The following is a 12,696-nucleotide window of genomic DNA, read 5'->3' as shown; positions in this document are numbered from 1 at the left end:
AAAATTTTGATGTTTTACAGTAAGACTGTTTCAGTTTCTCAAGAGAGCAGCTCTTGTGAATCATTCACTGAGTTCCCCCCCAGAGCTGAGCATTGCAGAGAGCAGTTATACTTACCCAAGAGGTTAATAATCCCTTCGTTATATGCTGCGAACAGTCTAATGGCATCTTTGAAGAGGAGCATGAAGGCAGCATTAATTACACCATTTGTAAGTTCATTGCTATTAACCTAGGAAGATCAGAGAAAAAGTTAATTGAACTGGATTGATCTCTTACTGGAAAATTTCTAGTTAAACTTCAGTACATTATCTCAAGAGAGGCTTTCCAGTCATCTCACTGGCTGTTAGCAGAAAGTAACACCATACATGATGTGACTTAATTCTGTGATGAGAGAAACTTTGTTTCTCTCATCACAGAATTAAGTCTCTCCAGTGAGCATTGTTATATATTTTTTCTGATTTCTTGGGAGTATACCAATGAACAAAATGATTTGTGTTCTTTAAGCTGCGTAGATAACATGGAACCAAGTGCAAGACATTTAATCTTAACCTATTTTACGAGTTTGTACAACAAGTTGATGGTATGTTAGAAATATACATGCTGCTAAACTTACATTAAAGTCAAGAAGTGCATCCATTTGATTTTGTATAATAGGTACGGTTTTTAAGAGTTTTTCTGTGCTCATTGTTCTCATCACTCCATCAGCCCTGTTGTGAGAAAAAAAAATACAAAGAAAATTCTTCACCTGAATTTTGAAAGCCATTGTTAGTAAGAAACAACAGAATATATAGCAGGTCATCAGAGAAACCATTTAAGTCTTTGCCACACGAAGCCATCCTTGTGGTGTTTAAGAGTGGTGTCTAGCCAATGTAACCGTAATATCTGCAGCACAGAAAAACAATTACTTATTTGGTCAAAATGTGACTTCAAGATGAATTTTTGCTCAGAGAAAATTAAACTAATAGTGTTTAGAAATACAGGAGAGCTACGATGCATCAGGTAACAAGAAAAAACGCTCCAAAGATTATTTTTGAAGCAATTTTTAATGTATTCTTTTTCCAATCACTAAATTATTATTTTGTGTCAGTTTGGATTCTTTTCAACTTAAAGAGGTAAGAAAGAATAAAAAAATGCAGCAGTATGTTTTTCAAGATTTTCAGAAAGATTCTACAGGCTACATGAAATTTCCTTTTAATGGCTGACCACCAATATTTGGTTGTTTATTAATTGCTCAGATTGAATAGACTAAGATTGGCTGCACATTTGAAAAACCCATCAAATGAATACCAAAAATATCCAAGAAAAGCAACAGCTGAGGAAGCGACTAAATCCCCTCAGTGACATGAAACAACTGCTTTCTGTAAGACAAATCAGACAGCCTTGCAGCTCATCAGCATGCACAGAGCAAACCAAATGCTTCTGCAAGTGCAAATCTCATAGTGCATCTTCACAGAACAGTTTGTGGCTGTTCTCCAGGTTGGAAAGCAGTGGGGAGCATGCTGCTTCCAGCTCTCTACTTGTGCTGTATATTTACTCCTAACAGCAAACAGCAAATGCAAGAAACTGAATGGGGCAGAGCATGGGTGTGAGGGCCCTGAGAAAAATGGAGTAGGAAAGGCAGATTGCTGCCATCAGAACAGTTATTCCTATTGGCTCACAGAAGGACCTCCAGGCACATGGTGCAGGCTAAATAATTCATCTCATTAGACCTAAAATACCTGATAAAACAATTGTGTACCTCTTCAGAGCAGCTGCAGCCACCTTACCACATACAAATCTTAGCTGTGGAAAATACTGTTTTGTGTTGTTGGCAATCCAAGCAACTCCAAAGGCAGAATGAGCAAAAGGAGCCCAGGCATCCTCCTTTTACTCTACCATCACACTTCAAACCAAAATGGATTCTACAGTCTTAGCAAGGAGGCAGAAGGGATTTGGACAGTGTTCTGAGGCCCACTACAAATGCCTTTACAACCTTAATGCAAAATATCATTAGACAGCCCATTACTACAATTAATTCATTCAATAGTATTAAATTCAGATTTCTGTGGATTTAACATTAAGTTTTTTGTTTCAATATAAATTCACCTATATGGATGATATATGATTTAGATTTGGGTGTCTTATATATACAAAAACATATATATATATACACACATGCAAACATATACATACATATATATATATATATAAGACATCCAAATCTAAAACTAGTATTATGCTTTTAAACCTTAAAAAGCACCATATAAAAAGATAATGGACAAAGATGGAAAGACTTAACTGTGATTGGTACCTTTTCTCCAGCCTTCCCAAAGAAGAGCTCCAGATTAATTCCATCATTCACTATAACATGTAATTTACCAAACCACTGGTGCTCTGCACTGTGTTTTTTTACATGTAAACAGGTACTTAATCTCAAAATAACTCCTCTTAAATGAGCACATTTTCCAGGGAAAATTTGAATTCCTGTCAACCAACTCAGGATAGCATCTGCCGAAAGGTACTATTAAAAGTACTAATTTACACTACCTTCAAAAGGTAGTAAACTTCACACAGATATTTTGTGACAGAGCAGAGAAACACCAGGAAGGACTGCAAGGTTGTTTCACCTGTCATTTAAGCCTTCCATAGCTACAAGCACAAATAAATTGCATGGTCCACTTTTTATTACATAAAAGGCAAAGTATATATCCATTGTGAAAGATTTGTTAAAACTTCTACTTTTTTATATAGACTTCCATCTTTCATTCCTTTATATTAAACTGTTGATGTTTAAAGATAAAAAATTACAACAACTGAAGTAAAAAATTTTTGCTATATACACTTTCAGCTGGGCCTTGGTGTGTCATGGGAAATATTCAAAAGAGAAAAGGAGTCATTATTGTCTGTATTAAGCCTGAGCTAACGACGATATTTTTCACTAGAATTACAGGACATACGATAACACCTCAACATCAGTAGAACAAAATGCAGTCCTTACCCTCTTTTTACTTTTGTGAAGTCAAAAGCCACTTGTCTATAGGAAACTGCCTTTTCATTCAAATACCTGCTATACCGCCTGATAAACGTTGACATGTCATAACCTAAAAAATAAGTTTCAGGGGTTTATTACTTACCTAATCAAAGAACAAGAATGTTATTCAAAATAACGTGCAAAATATTAGCACAAGACAGCTCCACTGACTAGGCAAAATTGTGCAAAAATATAATCTGAAAATAACTGCGTACGTCATTGTATTCACCATGTAAATCAAACAGACAATACCACAAATATCTAGACAACCTCAAGTATGTTAAAGTTTACACTTCACTTCCTAAGGAAATCACTTCCACAAGCAAAATGAAGTAATTTTTATGCAAGTTCTTTTATACTACAATAGAAATTACTATGAAAAAAATTAAATGATGCATTCACAAAGGCATTCACATCAGCTCGGCAACACATTATCTCATTTGCAGCTGAACAGAAAAAAAAGGCTTTGATGGAAACACCACAATATGACAGAAACTCTTCTCTGTTAAGATAGCAGTGATGGGAAATATTTTGATTAACTGTCAATCTAGGGGTATAGTCTAAGAAGAAGATCTGTTCATAGTCTATGCTGAGACCATAGAAGTTAAAACTCAAATGACTATTTGGTAGAGCTTTGGTTATAACTGAGCAGGTTTCTGTCCTCAGGCAACCACTTTGGCTGCCTGTTCTAGTACACTTGTGGCAAAGATCAGAAGTATATAAGAAGCAGTAGACAAAGTAAGGAACCATCTTAGGAGAAAAAACAATGCCAGCTACAGGTATGGTCAGAACTGCACTGAACTGCAGCGTAACAGTTTGGAAGACTGTTTCAGTTGAAAAATCTGAACCAGAGAAACAGTTATTTGCCTACTGAATTAGTCTCAAAGATAAATGGAATAGTCTTTGATCAATTTCCCAAAAAAGTAATTTTAATTTTTTTTTAGATACGGTTCTTGTCTCACTGATATGATGTATGTACATATGATGCATTTTTTTACATTAATAATCAAAACTGCCTCATTTGGAGATGTCTATGTCTATAGAAATAAAAGGGATACTGAGATCCATATGTTTAAGGAAGTCAGAAGCCTTTAAGAATGCCTGTAAGAAAAGATTCAACATGGGCCTCCAGCAGACAGCTCCTGCCACACCATTACAGCATTTTATTTAAGAAATGCAGCCTGGGGTAAAATGGGCAGAAAAATTACTTCCTAAATGACAGGGTTCGTTAGAGTAAACAAGTTGTCTTTGCTGTTCCTCAGCACATTACTAACTTTTAATGAATAAAAGACACCTTACCTTGCAATCCACTTTTGTCTAGGAAATTGCTCAAATTAAACAATGTGTTTCTGGATGCCAAATACTGGATAAAACGCTAGATGAAAGAGAAAAAATTGAATACTTTTTTACTGTGTTACCAAGGAGAAGGAATTGCAATAACAACACTAGAAACTTTTTATCCAGGTTACAAAATTCCCCTTTTATGCCTTAAGACTGACTTCAAATCTGGAAAGTATTACAAAACCAGCTAAGCTATCGAAGTAAGCCAGTTATTTTTTATGCATAAATCTCTGAAAAAATCCAAGTAGCATTTTGTATGAAGGCCTCATTTAGTTGGAGTTTATTTTAAGCTAGAATATGGAACCCTGAACTTCTGAAAAAATCTCTTCAAATACATTCTCATTTTACATGCTTATAGCTGTTTCACTGACTTCAATTTTATAACAACTGATTTAATAATGCTAATTAGCCAAGTCATCTTTGCTCAGCATAAAATTGTAATGGTACTTAGCTTAAATATGAATATAGGTGATGGAAATGTTAGTTTGCTTATAAATCAAATATCAAACATAACAATTCATATAAAGCATTAGCATTGTATCACAATACTTCTAACTATACTTAATTACAAATTATGTTTCACAAGGTGAATGATGCTATTTTCATTTTGTAAAGATATATTTAAGATTGTTGACACAATAGGAAAAAAAACTTGTACAGAGCTGCTACAAAAATAAGCCAATCATTCTGTTGCAAGAAACATTTTGACAAAAGACAAAACCAGTGTTGATTAGTGTAACATGTACTACTTCATTACTTTCATTAGCATACATAGGTTACATAGAAAAAAGACTGGAGAAGAGTAAAGGCACTCAGTACCTAGTTTTAAAGGAATTAAGCCAAAGTTGGAGGCACCATCTCTGAAGGTATTCAAAAGACACACAGATGTGGCATTGGGGGATATGGGTTAGTAGTGGGCTTGCAGTGCTGGGTTAGCAGGTGGACTTGATTTTAAAGGTCCTTTGCAATTTAAATGGTGCTATAATCTGTTTGCACTCTCATTGTCCAAGTACTACTTCCAAGTGTGAAAAATTTCATTTTGAGCAGCAATCTTACCCTCAATACTTCTCTAATATATTTGGCGAGGAAAATTTGTTTGTAAACTCTATTCTTAATGGAAAGTATTTCAGACAGTGGTCCCATGAAATACTTTTAATTAGTATGAACTATTTTGGTATCAGTTTAAGATTCATAGGACTCAAAGTGCAAGGTGTATAGATTGTGTTTTGAAAAGTGTCAATTAACCCAATGAAAAAGTTTAAGCTTCAAGCCAACAACAGAAGTTTGCCCTCTTGTGGCTTAGCTTCACAGAATAGATTTTCACCCAGACTAGCAATGACCTGCAAGTGAAACCAGTATATGTATAAAAACTTAGGCTCCCCCTCCAACCCACACAAGTCAGTCAGAGGAAGCAGTTCCTCTGAATGCAAACTCAAATGAAAAATTCGCTAAAACTATTTCAATTCCAAAGTTCATATAGCTTACCTTATCCTGCAGTAAAAAGGAATGCTTACAAACTTATTTCTAAGAAAGCCTTAGAAATATATTTTTTTGGTTTTTTTAAAGGCAAAACATACAAGCTGCTGCTATGCTTGACTTAGTATTCCAAACAATAAAGCCCCATAGCAATTAAAATTGTGAGACAAAACAGGTTTATTCCTTTTTGTGTAACTTGGGGCTATGTTTGTTAAACGGTTCAACTGTTTACAGTTTGGTGTTATTTCACCCTGTCCTAGGGTGACCCTCAAAGCCAATTCGTAGGCACACATTTGTTTTCATTGTAAAAAATTAGGGTGTGATGGTAGAATGAAGGTATCGAGGAGAAAAGACCAGAGGGTTAGCTAGAGTGTGAAGGCGAAAATGCTTCTATTTTCAGCTTGTAGAATCCCACGTGAGCTAGTTTTTCTTGGGTTTTTTTTCTCTTTCATCAATAGAATATGAACATAGGAAAAAAGTACCCTCAGCATTTGGGACATTTACTTTTTACACTAGAATTGCACACTTTGAAGTAGAAACAACGGAAACAAACAGAAAATGAGACCTGTGTTCATTCAGAGTAGGATCCAAAAAGGCAAACCTGAAGATTGTCTTACAAAAAGAATTACTGGAAGCATTTAGGTGACATTTCCAGGAATGACGGACTGCAACTGTTCTCAGAATAATACATCATTTTTGTATTACCTCATTTCCATACACCATTAGATGATGGGTTGTGATAAGAGATTTGAAGACCACTACCCAGCTACTGTTGGTAGTTCTTTCAAATAAACTATCTGCCAGCTGTGGGATGTTCACATTCATCTCATTTGTGCACTGGATTAAATCTGCAATACAAAAATTTCTGTTATTATCAGTTCTGTAAAGGAAGATCAATAATGCTCCCAAAAAAAATCAGTACATTCATTTTTTGTAATAATCATCTTTACAAAAACTGAGGGGTTTTCCAGCAAAATAAATATCGAAAAGCAGCATGGCTCTGGTCTATCAGAACTTAATAATACAAAGCTCACTCTGCTCACTGCCAAGATTCAACTGCTTTTGCAGCTGCCTTAGAAGGCTCTGGAACAGAAGTACCATAATAACTTACACTACCTCTGACTAACAACTCTCAGCTTTCAAACACCTAAAGCATTAAATAGCAAAATAATTATTACATGGTACCATTTAATTAAGTTTTACTGGAAGATTATGACTAGAATTAACTGTAATCTCAGATTTCTGGCCTCTTAATGGATCAGTAAATACTTTCCAGCACTGGTTCAAAGTGAGTAATAAAAGATTCAAATACTACTTAGTCTTGATAAAATGCAATCAACACCTTCAACAGGGCAGAGGAAATGTTGAGTGGGAAAAGGAGCCCCTAGCAACAATGCCAGAAGCTGACAGATTAATTTAGTTCAAACAAAGTTGGATCATTAACCAAAAAGATGGTTAGGAGCACAAGACCTGAGGTTGGCTAACTAAAACAAAGCTTTCCAATCTCTGTTCAGCCTGGACTACTGTCCCACCTGTGTAAACATGGGGAGCTATAGTTTCAGTACAACCAACAGAACAAGGTCTCATCATCCAGTAACTTATTTTCAAAGGCCAGTGAAGGAAGGGATGGCTTAAGATCACGACACTGTCTTGACAAATACAGGAGAAACAACTATATGATAATACAGCTTGCTAATATTTAATTATGAAGCTTAACTTAATGCAACATAGCAGTGATGAAATTTTTCTACCATTACCACTCCAAAAATAAACCAGCAAATTTCACTCAAACTGACAGCCCTGTCAAAGGCTGTAGCTCAATAAAAATCAAGACTTCAGAATGTTCTATGCCTTCCTGACTAAGGACTACCAAGGCATTGGTAGTCTGGAAACAACCATTTAATCTGAAGGCAAACATTTCACTTTTGAAGACAGTTTTATATCTTCCTATGAACAATCATCCACCTTGAAGGACTCTTGAAAGACAGAACCTTCAGCCAGAGCAGCAGGTAAGGCACAGCTACCACACACTCTGAACTAGTATCGTCAGAACTGAAATATCTGCAATTTACATGTTTAAGTATTAAAGAAAGCGAGCAGGAAATGATTTCCACATTCATAAATGTAATGAGATGGAGAGATAAACATTCTTTTATCTACAAGTAAAATTGTGATGACTACAGGCATTCATGACCTCATTTCTAAGTCATGGTTATCTATTACTGGATGATGATTTGGGGCTGTTAAGACAATGCCAGGATATTACTCAGCAAGAGATGTGCTCTGAACTGGATCATCAAAACCAAGCCCTGCAGCTTCTTCACCTTCAGGTCTTCCCTCCTAAATAATAACACAAGCAGTTTTGTGCAAGGCTATCTGGCAGGAACATACATTAAATACAAAGGTACATGCATCACTGTCAAGTCATACATTTTGGCATAAGAGGTGCAAGTGCATATTAGAAAGTGACAATCTCTATACTTAAATGCAACATCTGCCAGCAAATCAACAGTAATAAAAAATACAAAAGAAGAGGTGGCACTTGAAAATTCACTGTCTAAAAACATTAAAAACCCCCACCTGAAGTAAATATCCAGTGTAGACGATATTTTGTGCTGGGAGAAATGATTTCTGAAAAGCCACTGAACTTTGAAATCATTATCTGTTGCAGTGTATAAAAGAAAACAGGCTCTGTAACCCTCAGAAAATCATCCCTCACGGGACTGATGAGTGTTTCTGTGAAAAGCATATGAATGAACCTGGGGGGCGGGGGGGGGCACAGGGAGAGAGTGCCAGCACATTATGAGGAACCAGTGACCAACTGGGAGAGAACACAGGCAAGAAGCAAAGTACAGAAGCAACTCCAGCCTCCAGTGGAAGTAAATTTGCAAATGCAAACATGGGAGTCACTACAATACTACAGTTACTACAAACTAAATTTAGTAAAACATGAAATTTCTCTCTCTCCAAAACACAGACTGAACAGATGCACAACAATCTGGTATGTATTAATACCTCAAAGTACCTAAACTATACACATCTCAGAAAAGTTACATCACTCTGAAATTTATTTTCAAAGTATTTTCATAAGAAATGCTAAATAGGTAAAGAAATATTTGCACAGTTACACCCAAATTAGAACAGCAATTTTTGTGCTAACTATACTATAAGCAGCATAGTACAGACAGCAGAAGATGGTATCCTTCATCCCACACTCCTGCACTACATCCCACACTACATATAGAGTGTTCTTATTTATCCTATTCCCACAAACACCCTTCATTAAAGGAGAGGAACAAATATATAGTTATTTTCACATCCTACGTTTAACACAACTTGCCTCACACCCACCTATGAAAACACTAGCTATGTGTTTGGAAACCTAAGGGCCCCAAAGCAACAAATCTCTAGAGTGCTACTTACTGGAAATGCTATGAGCATTACCACAGGCAGGTGTATAACCAAAGGGTACAGCACTAAGGGCAACAGCTTTCATCTTAGAGCACAAACAGAAACAAACAAAATCATCAAGAAAACAAAGGATAACCCTTGGTGAAAGAGTGATGCCTGTTTCACTGATCATCTTGCCACGGGAGTCAGGGAGAAAGATTTAATAGTTACTCCCATCAATACTACATAAAGGAAAATCACTTTATGTGTCAACCTTCTACATTAAGGCCCAGAATACCTCACAGCAGAAAAAGAAATACTCTCCTGGGAAATAAGCCACCTAAAATCATAGAATTCTGCAATTCTAAAATCTGTTAAAACTTTCACAGTAAGAGACACACAGCATACAGGTGTTAGATAACAAAAGTCATTCCTTATTTCATAGAAGGCAGCAATTAGCAACAAGAATCTTAAGCTTGCAGCTGGCTGGGAGACTTATAGGAGGGAAGCTTAGACAGCATCAAATGCACAGGCATATCCATGGATGTGGCTGGGGACAGCCAAGGGAAAAGCTATCAGGTTGCCCAGGGTGTAAAGCACTTCTTGCAATGCACAACAAGTGGTTGAAGGAGGTGGGTTTATTCCACCAGCAAAACAGAAGGCTGGAGGAAGAGAGGGGGAATATAAAGACTACCTTCAATCAGGTATTTCTTGGAGGTTCACAGAAAAAGGATGAAAAGCAAGAAAATGGTCAGGCACCAGAGCCTGTAAACAGCCAGACCTATTAATGTTCAGCATGGCTTAAAAGCTGGGGTTCATTACAAAACCTGAGATCCTTTCCAATCTAAAGCAATTTACAAATCTATGCAACATCTACAGAATGAGAAAATAAAGGCAGGCAAAAACAGAGAAGTGGCTTACAAAGTTGAAGTTGGAAAGAGTAGTCCAAGAGGTATTCCTAAGATCAAAAACCTTAGACTCATGTGACTGACAAAACATGTTTTGAGAACACCACTCACCTACCTACAGTATCAAATTTTGGCAGAGGTTCCAGAGGCAAAACTAGATTTTCCAAGAAAACACTTGTAGCTTGTTTTTAAATAGTGTTCAGATTTTATTTTTGTTGTAACAGTTAAAGCTTTCACCACCAAGTGACTTTCACATAATTCAGTTCTGTTTGGGTCTCTTTCCACCAAAGCAAGGGTTTTGCAAGGAATCATAACAAAGGTCTGGCCAACAGACATTTCAGCAACAGATTGAAATTGAAGATTTGCAATTGCACCTGTACCAAAGCAAGCATATTGCCTAACCCTGTTCAAGTTAACTACTGCAAAACATGCAGTACCATACTGTACAATACTCAAGCTTAGAAAAAATAATATACGTGCAACTCCCAACCAAGAGTTCTACACCCTTTCAACCGTTCAGCCTTCATTACAGGAAAGAGCCAAGTGATTCATTGCCTTATGCTATTCATAGTTATCAGGTGAAAGAAGTATAAAGGTGCAAAGTAGAATAAAAGCAGAGCAAGATTGAAGATTCCTACACAAGAAAGAGGAAGCAATCACCTACACAAAGCAGTGACTACAAGGCTATGATGATAAAGTATGCTGTCTACTCCACATTAGGCATGTAGATGTGGATGAGCCAACCCATGGCAAGAGATCATGAGTCTTGACCCATGGCAAACATGAGGAAGTCAGGCTGGATAATAAAGCATCAAAGGCATCTGTCCCAAATTACCCCAGAGAATGCATGTGCTTTCAGCATGTGCCTGTGACCTAACTCCTTGTGCAGCACCTCGTTCTGCACCAGGCAGCCTGCTAAGACAAAATTATAAAAAACTGGTTTCCTTCCACACAAAAAAAGAACCACAGGCTATCCTGAATGATTTCTTTTCCCAGAATCTTACTCATATGAATTCACAGTAAGATTATAAAGAACCTGGTTGAGAATAGCTTTCATTAACGGTTTTAGTTTCAGATCCAGTTTCAGTTTACTGTGACATTTGTGGTAACCTGACAAGCAGACTGAACGTAAGCAAGATTTACATACTCCATGTACATGCAGTACCTGATTATTTCCAATGGTTTACCTTAATCTCTCATTTTGAACAATATTTTTATTTGTAAAGTATCAGTCTGAAAATATTTACAAGAGTAAGATCTTCCAGGCCAGAAAGTGTGCCCCACACCCCAGTTACTTCAAAATAGGTCAAGCAACTGTGGCAGATATCCATCTTGTTAGCTATTGCTTTTTCATCTTTTACACCACAGACATTACCTAGAATAAGCAAGTAATTGGTTATATCCTGCAAGTTCTTAACAGTTGTGCCATTTAAAAATATATATATAATGGGAGAGACAGTATCCTTTCAGTAAGCAATTGAACTATTGATCATCCAACATGAGTAGGCAGATAGTGCCAAGAGCTAAACATATTACATTCTTCAGTTAAAAAATGCAAGAATAATAAAAGAATATTTAAACGCATATTGGTGGATCCAAAACACGAGCCAATACACATCAGATTATGTTTACATAACTGGTAAATTTAAAATTGAAGTCAACACAGAAAACTTGTTTCTTTTTTTAAATACAAAAGGAAATATAAAACATTTATTGCATGAATTAATATTCACACAACTTATGCCCACACAGAGGAGTTCAAAAGAACACAATTAATTTAGTATCTTTCAAACTGAAGAGAGAACATGCTAGTGACTGACACTCCACTCACGAGGGAACACTTGTGACCAGTCACAATGTTGGAATACAGGACAATTATCCTTGAGATGATTTTACTTAAGAGTGTGCATCTGCTTGTGATCAATTCCTCTTTCACCCAAGGCCATACAAAACAATTTTTAGATTTGAGTAAAAGATTTAATCATTATTGATACAGAGCTATTTTGCTCTCCTCTTAAGGGACCATTTTCTCAATGAGACAAAACCTTCAAAGTTGACACACTCTCATTTTATCATACCTTTGGAAATGAGTGGGAAAAACATTGGTGTCTCAACCCAAAATGCTGAAACAAAAATAAAATAATAATGGAAAAGACATAGTTATCTACACTGTCAATACTCAAGTTAAATTCCTTTCCTGGCTGCCTAGATTTCAATTCCTATAATGATTTTCAAATTGTACCAGTTTCCTCTACGTCAGGGTCTCATTTTCTTCTTGTTCTACACAAATATTTGATCACTGGAACAGAGCTGCTCCCTCATTTGGTCAGCAATCTTAATCAAAATGCAAATGGTCTGAATCTAAAAGTCTATTAAACAGCTAAAACATTTCCAAAGGATAGGTGAGAAAGCAGCAATGTGACCATTTCCCAATGGTCACACAATGACACACCGTGTAGCACCAGTTAACACTGACCAATTCAGGAATTTGGTGAAAATTTCAAAGATCAGAAGTCAGCAAGTTCACATCAAATTGGTTAATGATATGAAAAATGTCTGGTTTTATGCCATTG

General features: G+C 36.3%; 1 protein-coding gene across 5 annotated transcripts in view; it reads right to left on the bottom strand.

Annotated features, from left to right (window-relative positions):
• Window positions 1–12,696, bottom strand: part of PICALM (phosphatidylinositol binding clathrin assembly protein) — a 66,269-nt gene that overhangs the window by 33,949 nt on the left and 19,624 nt on the right. For all 5 annotated transcript variants that reach the window (XM_066572321.1, XM_066572323.1, XM_066572322.1 and 2 more), the window contains exons 2-6: window positions 6,531–6,673; window positions 4,308–4,383; window positions 2,976–3,078; window positions 612–705; window positions 116–227 (exon numbers count right to left, since the gene is read on the bottom strand). In XM_066572321.1, coding sequence (XP_066428418.1) covers window positions 116–227; window positions 612–705; window positions 2,976–3,078; window positions 4,308–4,383; window positions 6,531–6,673 — 528 coding nt within the window. The remainder of the gene's footprint in view (window positions 1–115; window positions 228–611; window positions 706–2,975; window positions 3,079–4,307; window positions 4,384–6,530; window positions 6,674–12,696) is intronic.

The sequence above is a fragment of the Molothrus aeneus genome, chromosome 2 (genome assembly GCF_037042795.1).
Source record: "Molothrus aeneus isolate 106 chromosome 2, BPBGC_Maene_1.0, whole genome shotgun sequence".
Taxonomy (NCBI): Eukaryota; Metazoa; Chordata; class Aves; order Passeriformes; family Icteridae; genus Molothrus; species Molothrus aeneus.
This window is presented reverse-complemented; position numbering and strand designations above follow the sequence as displayed.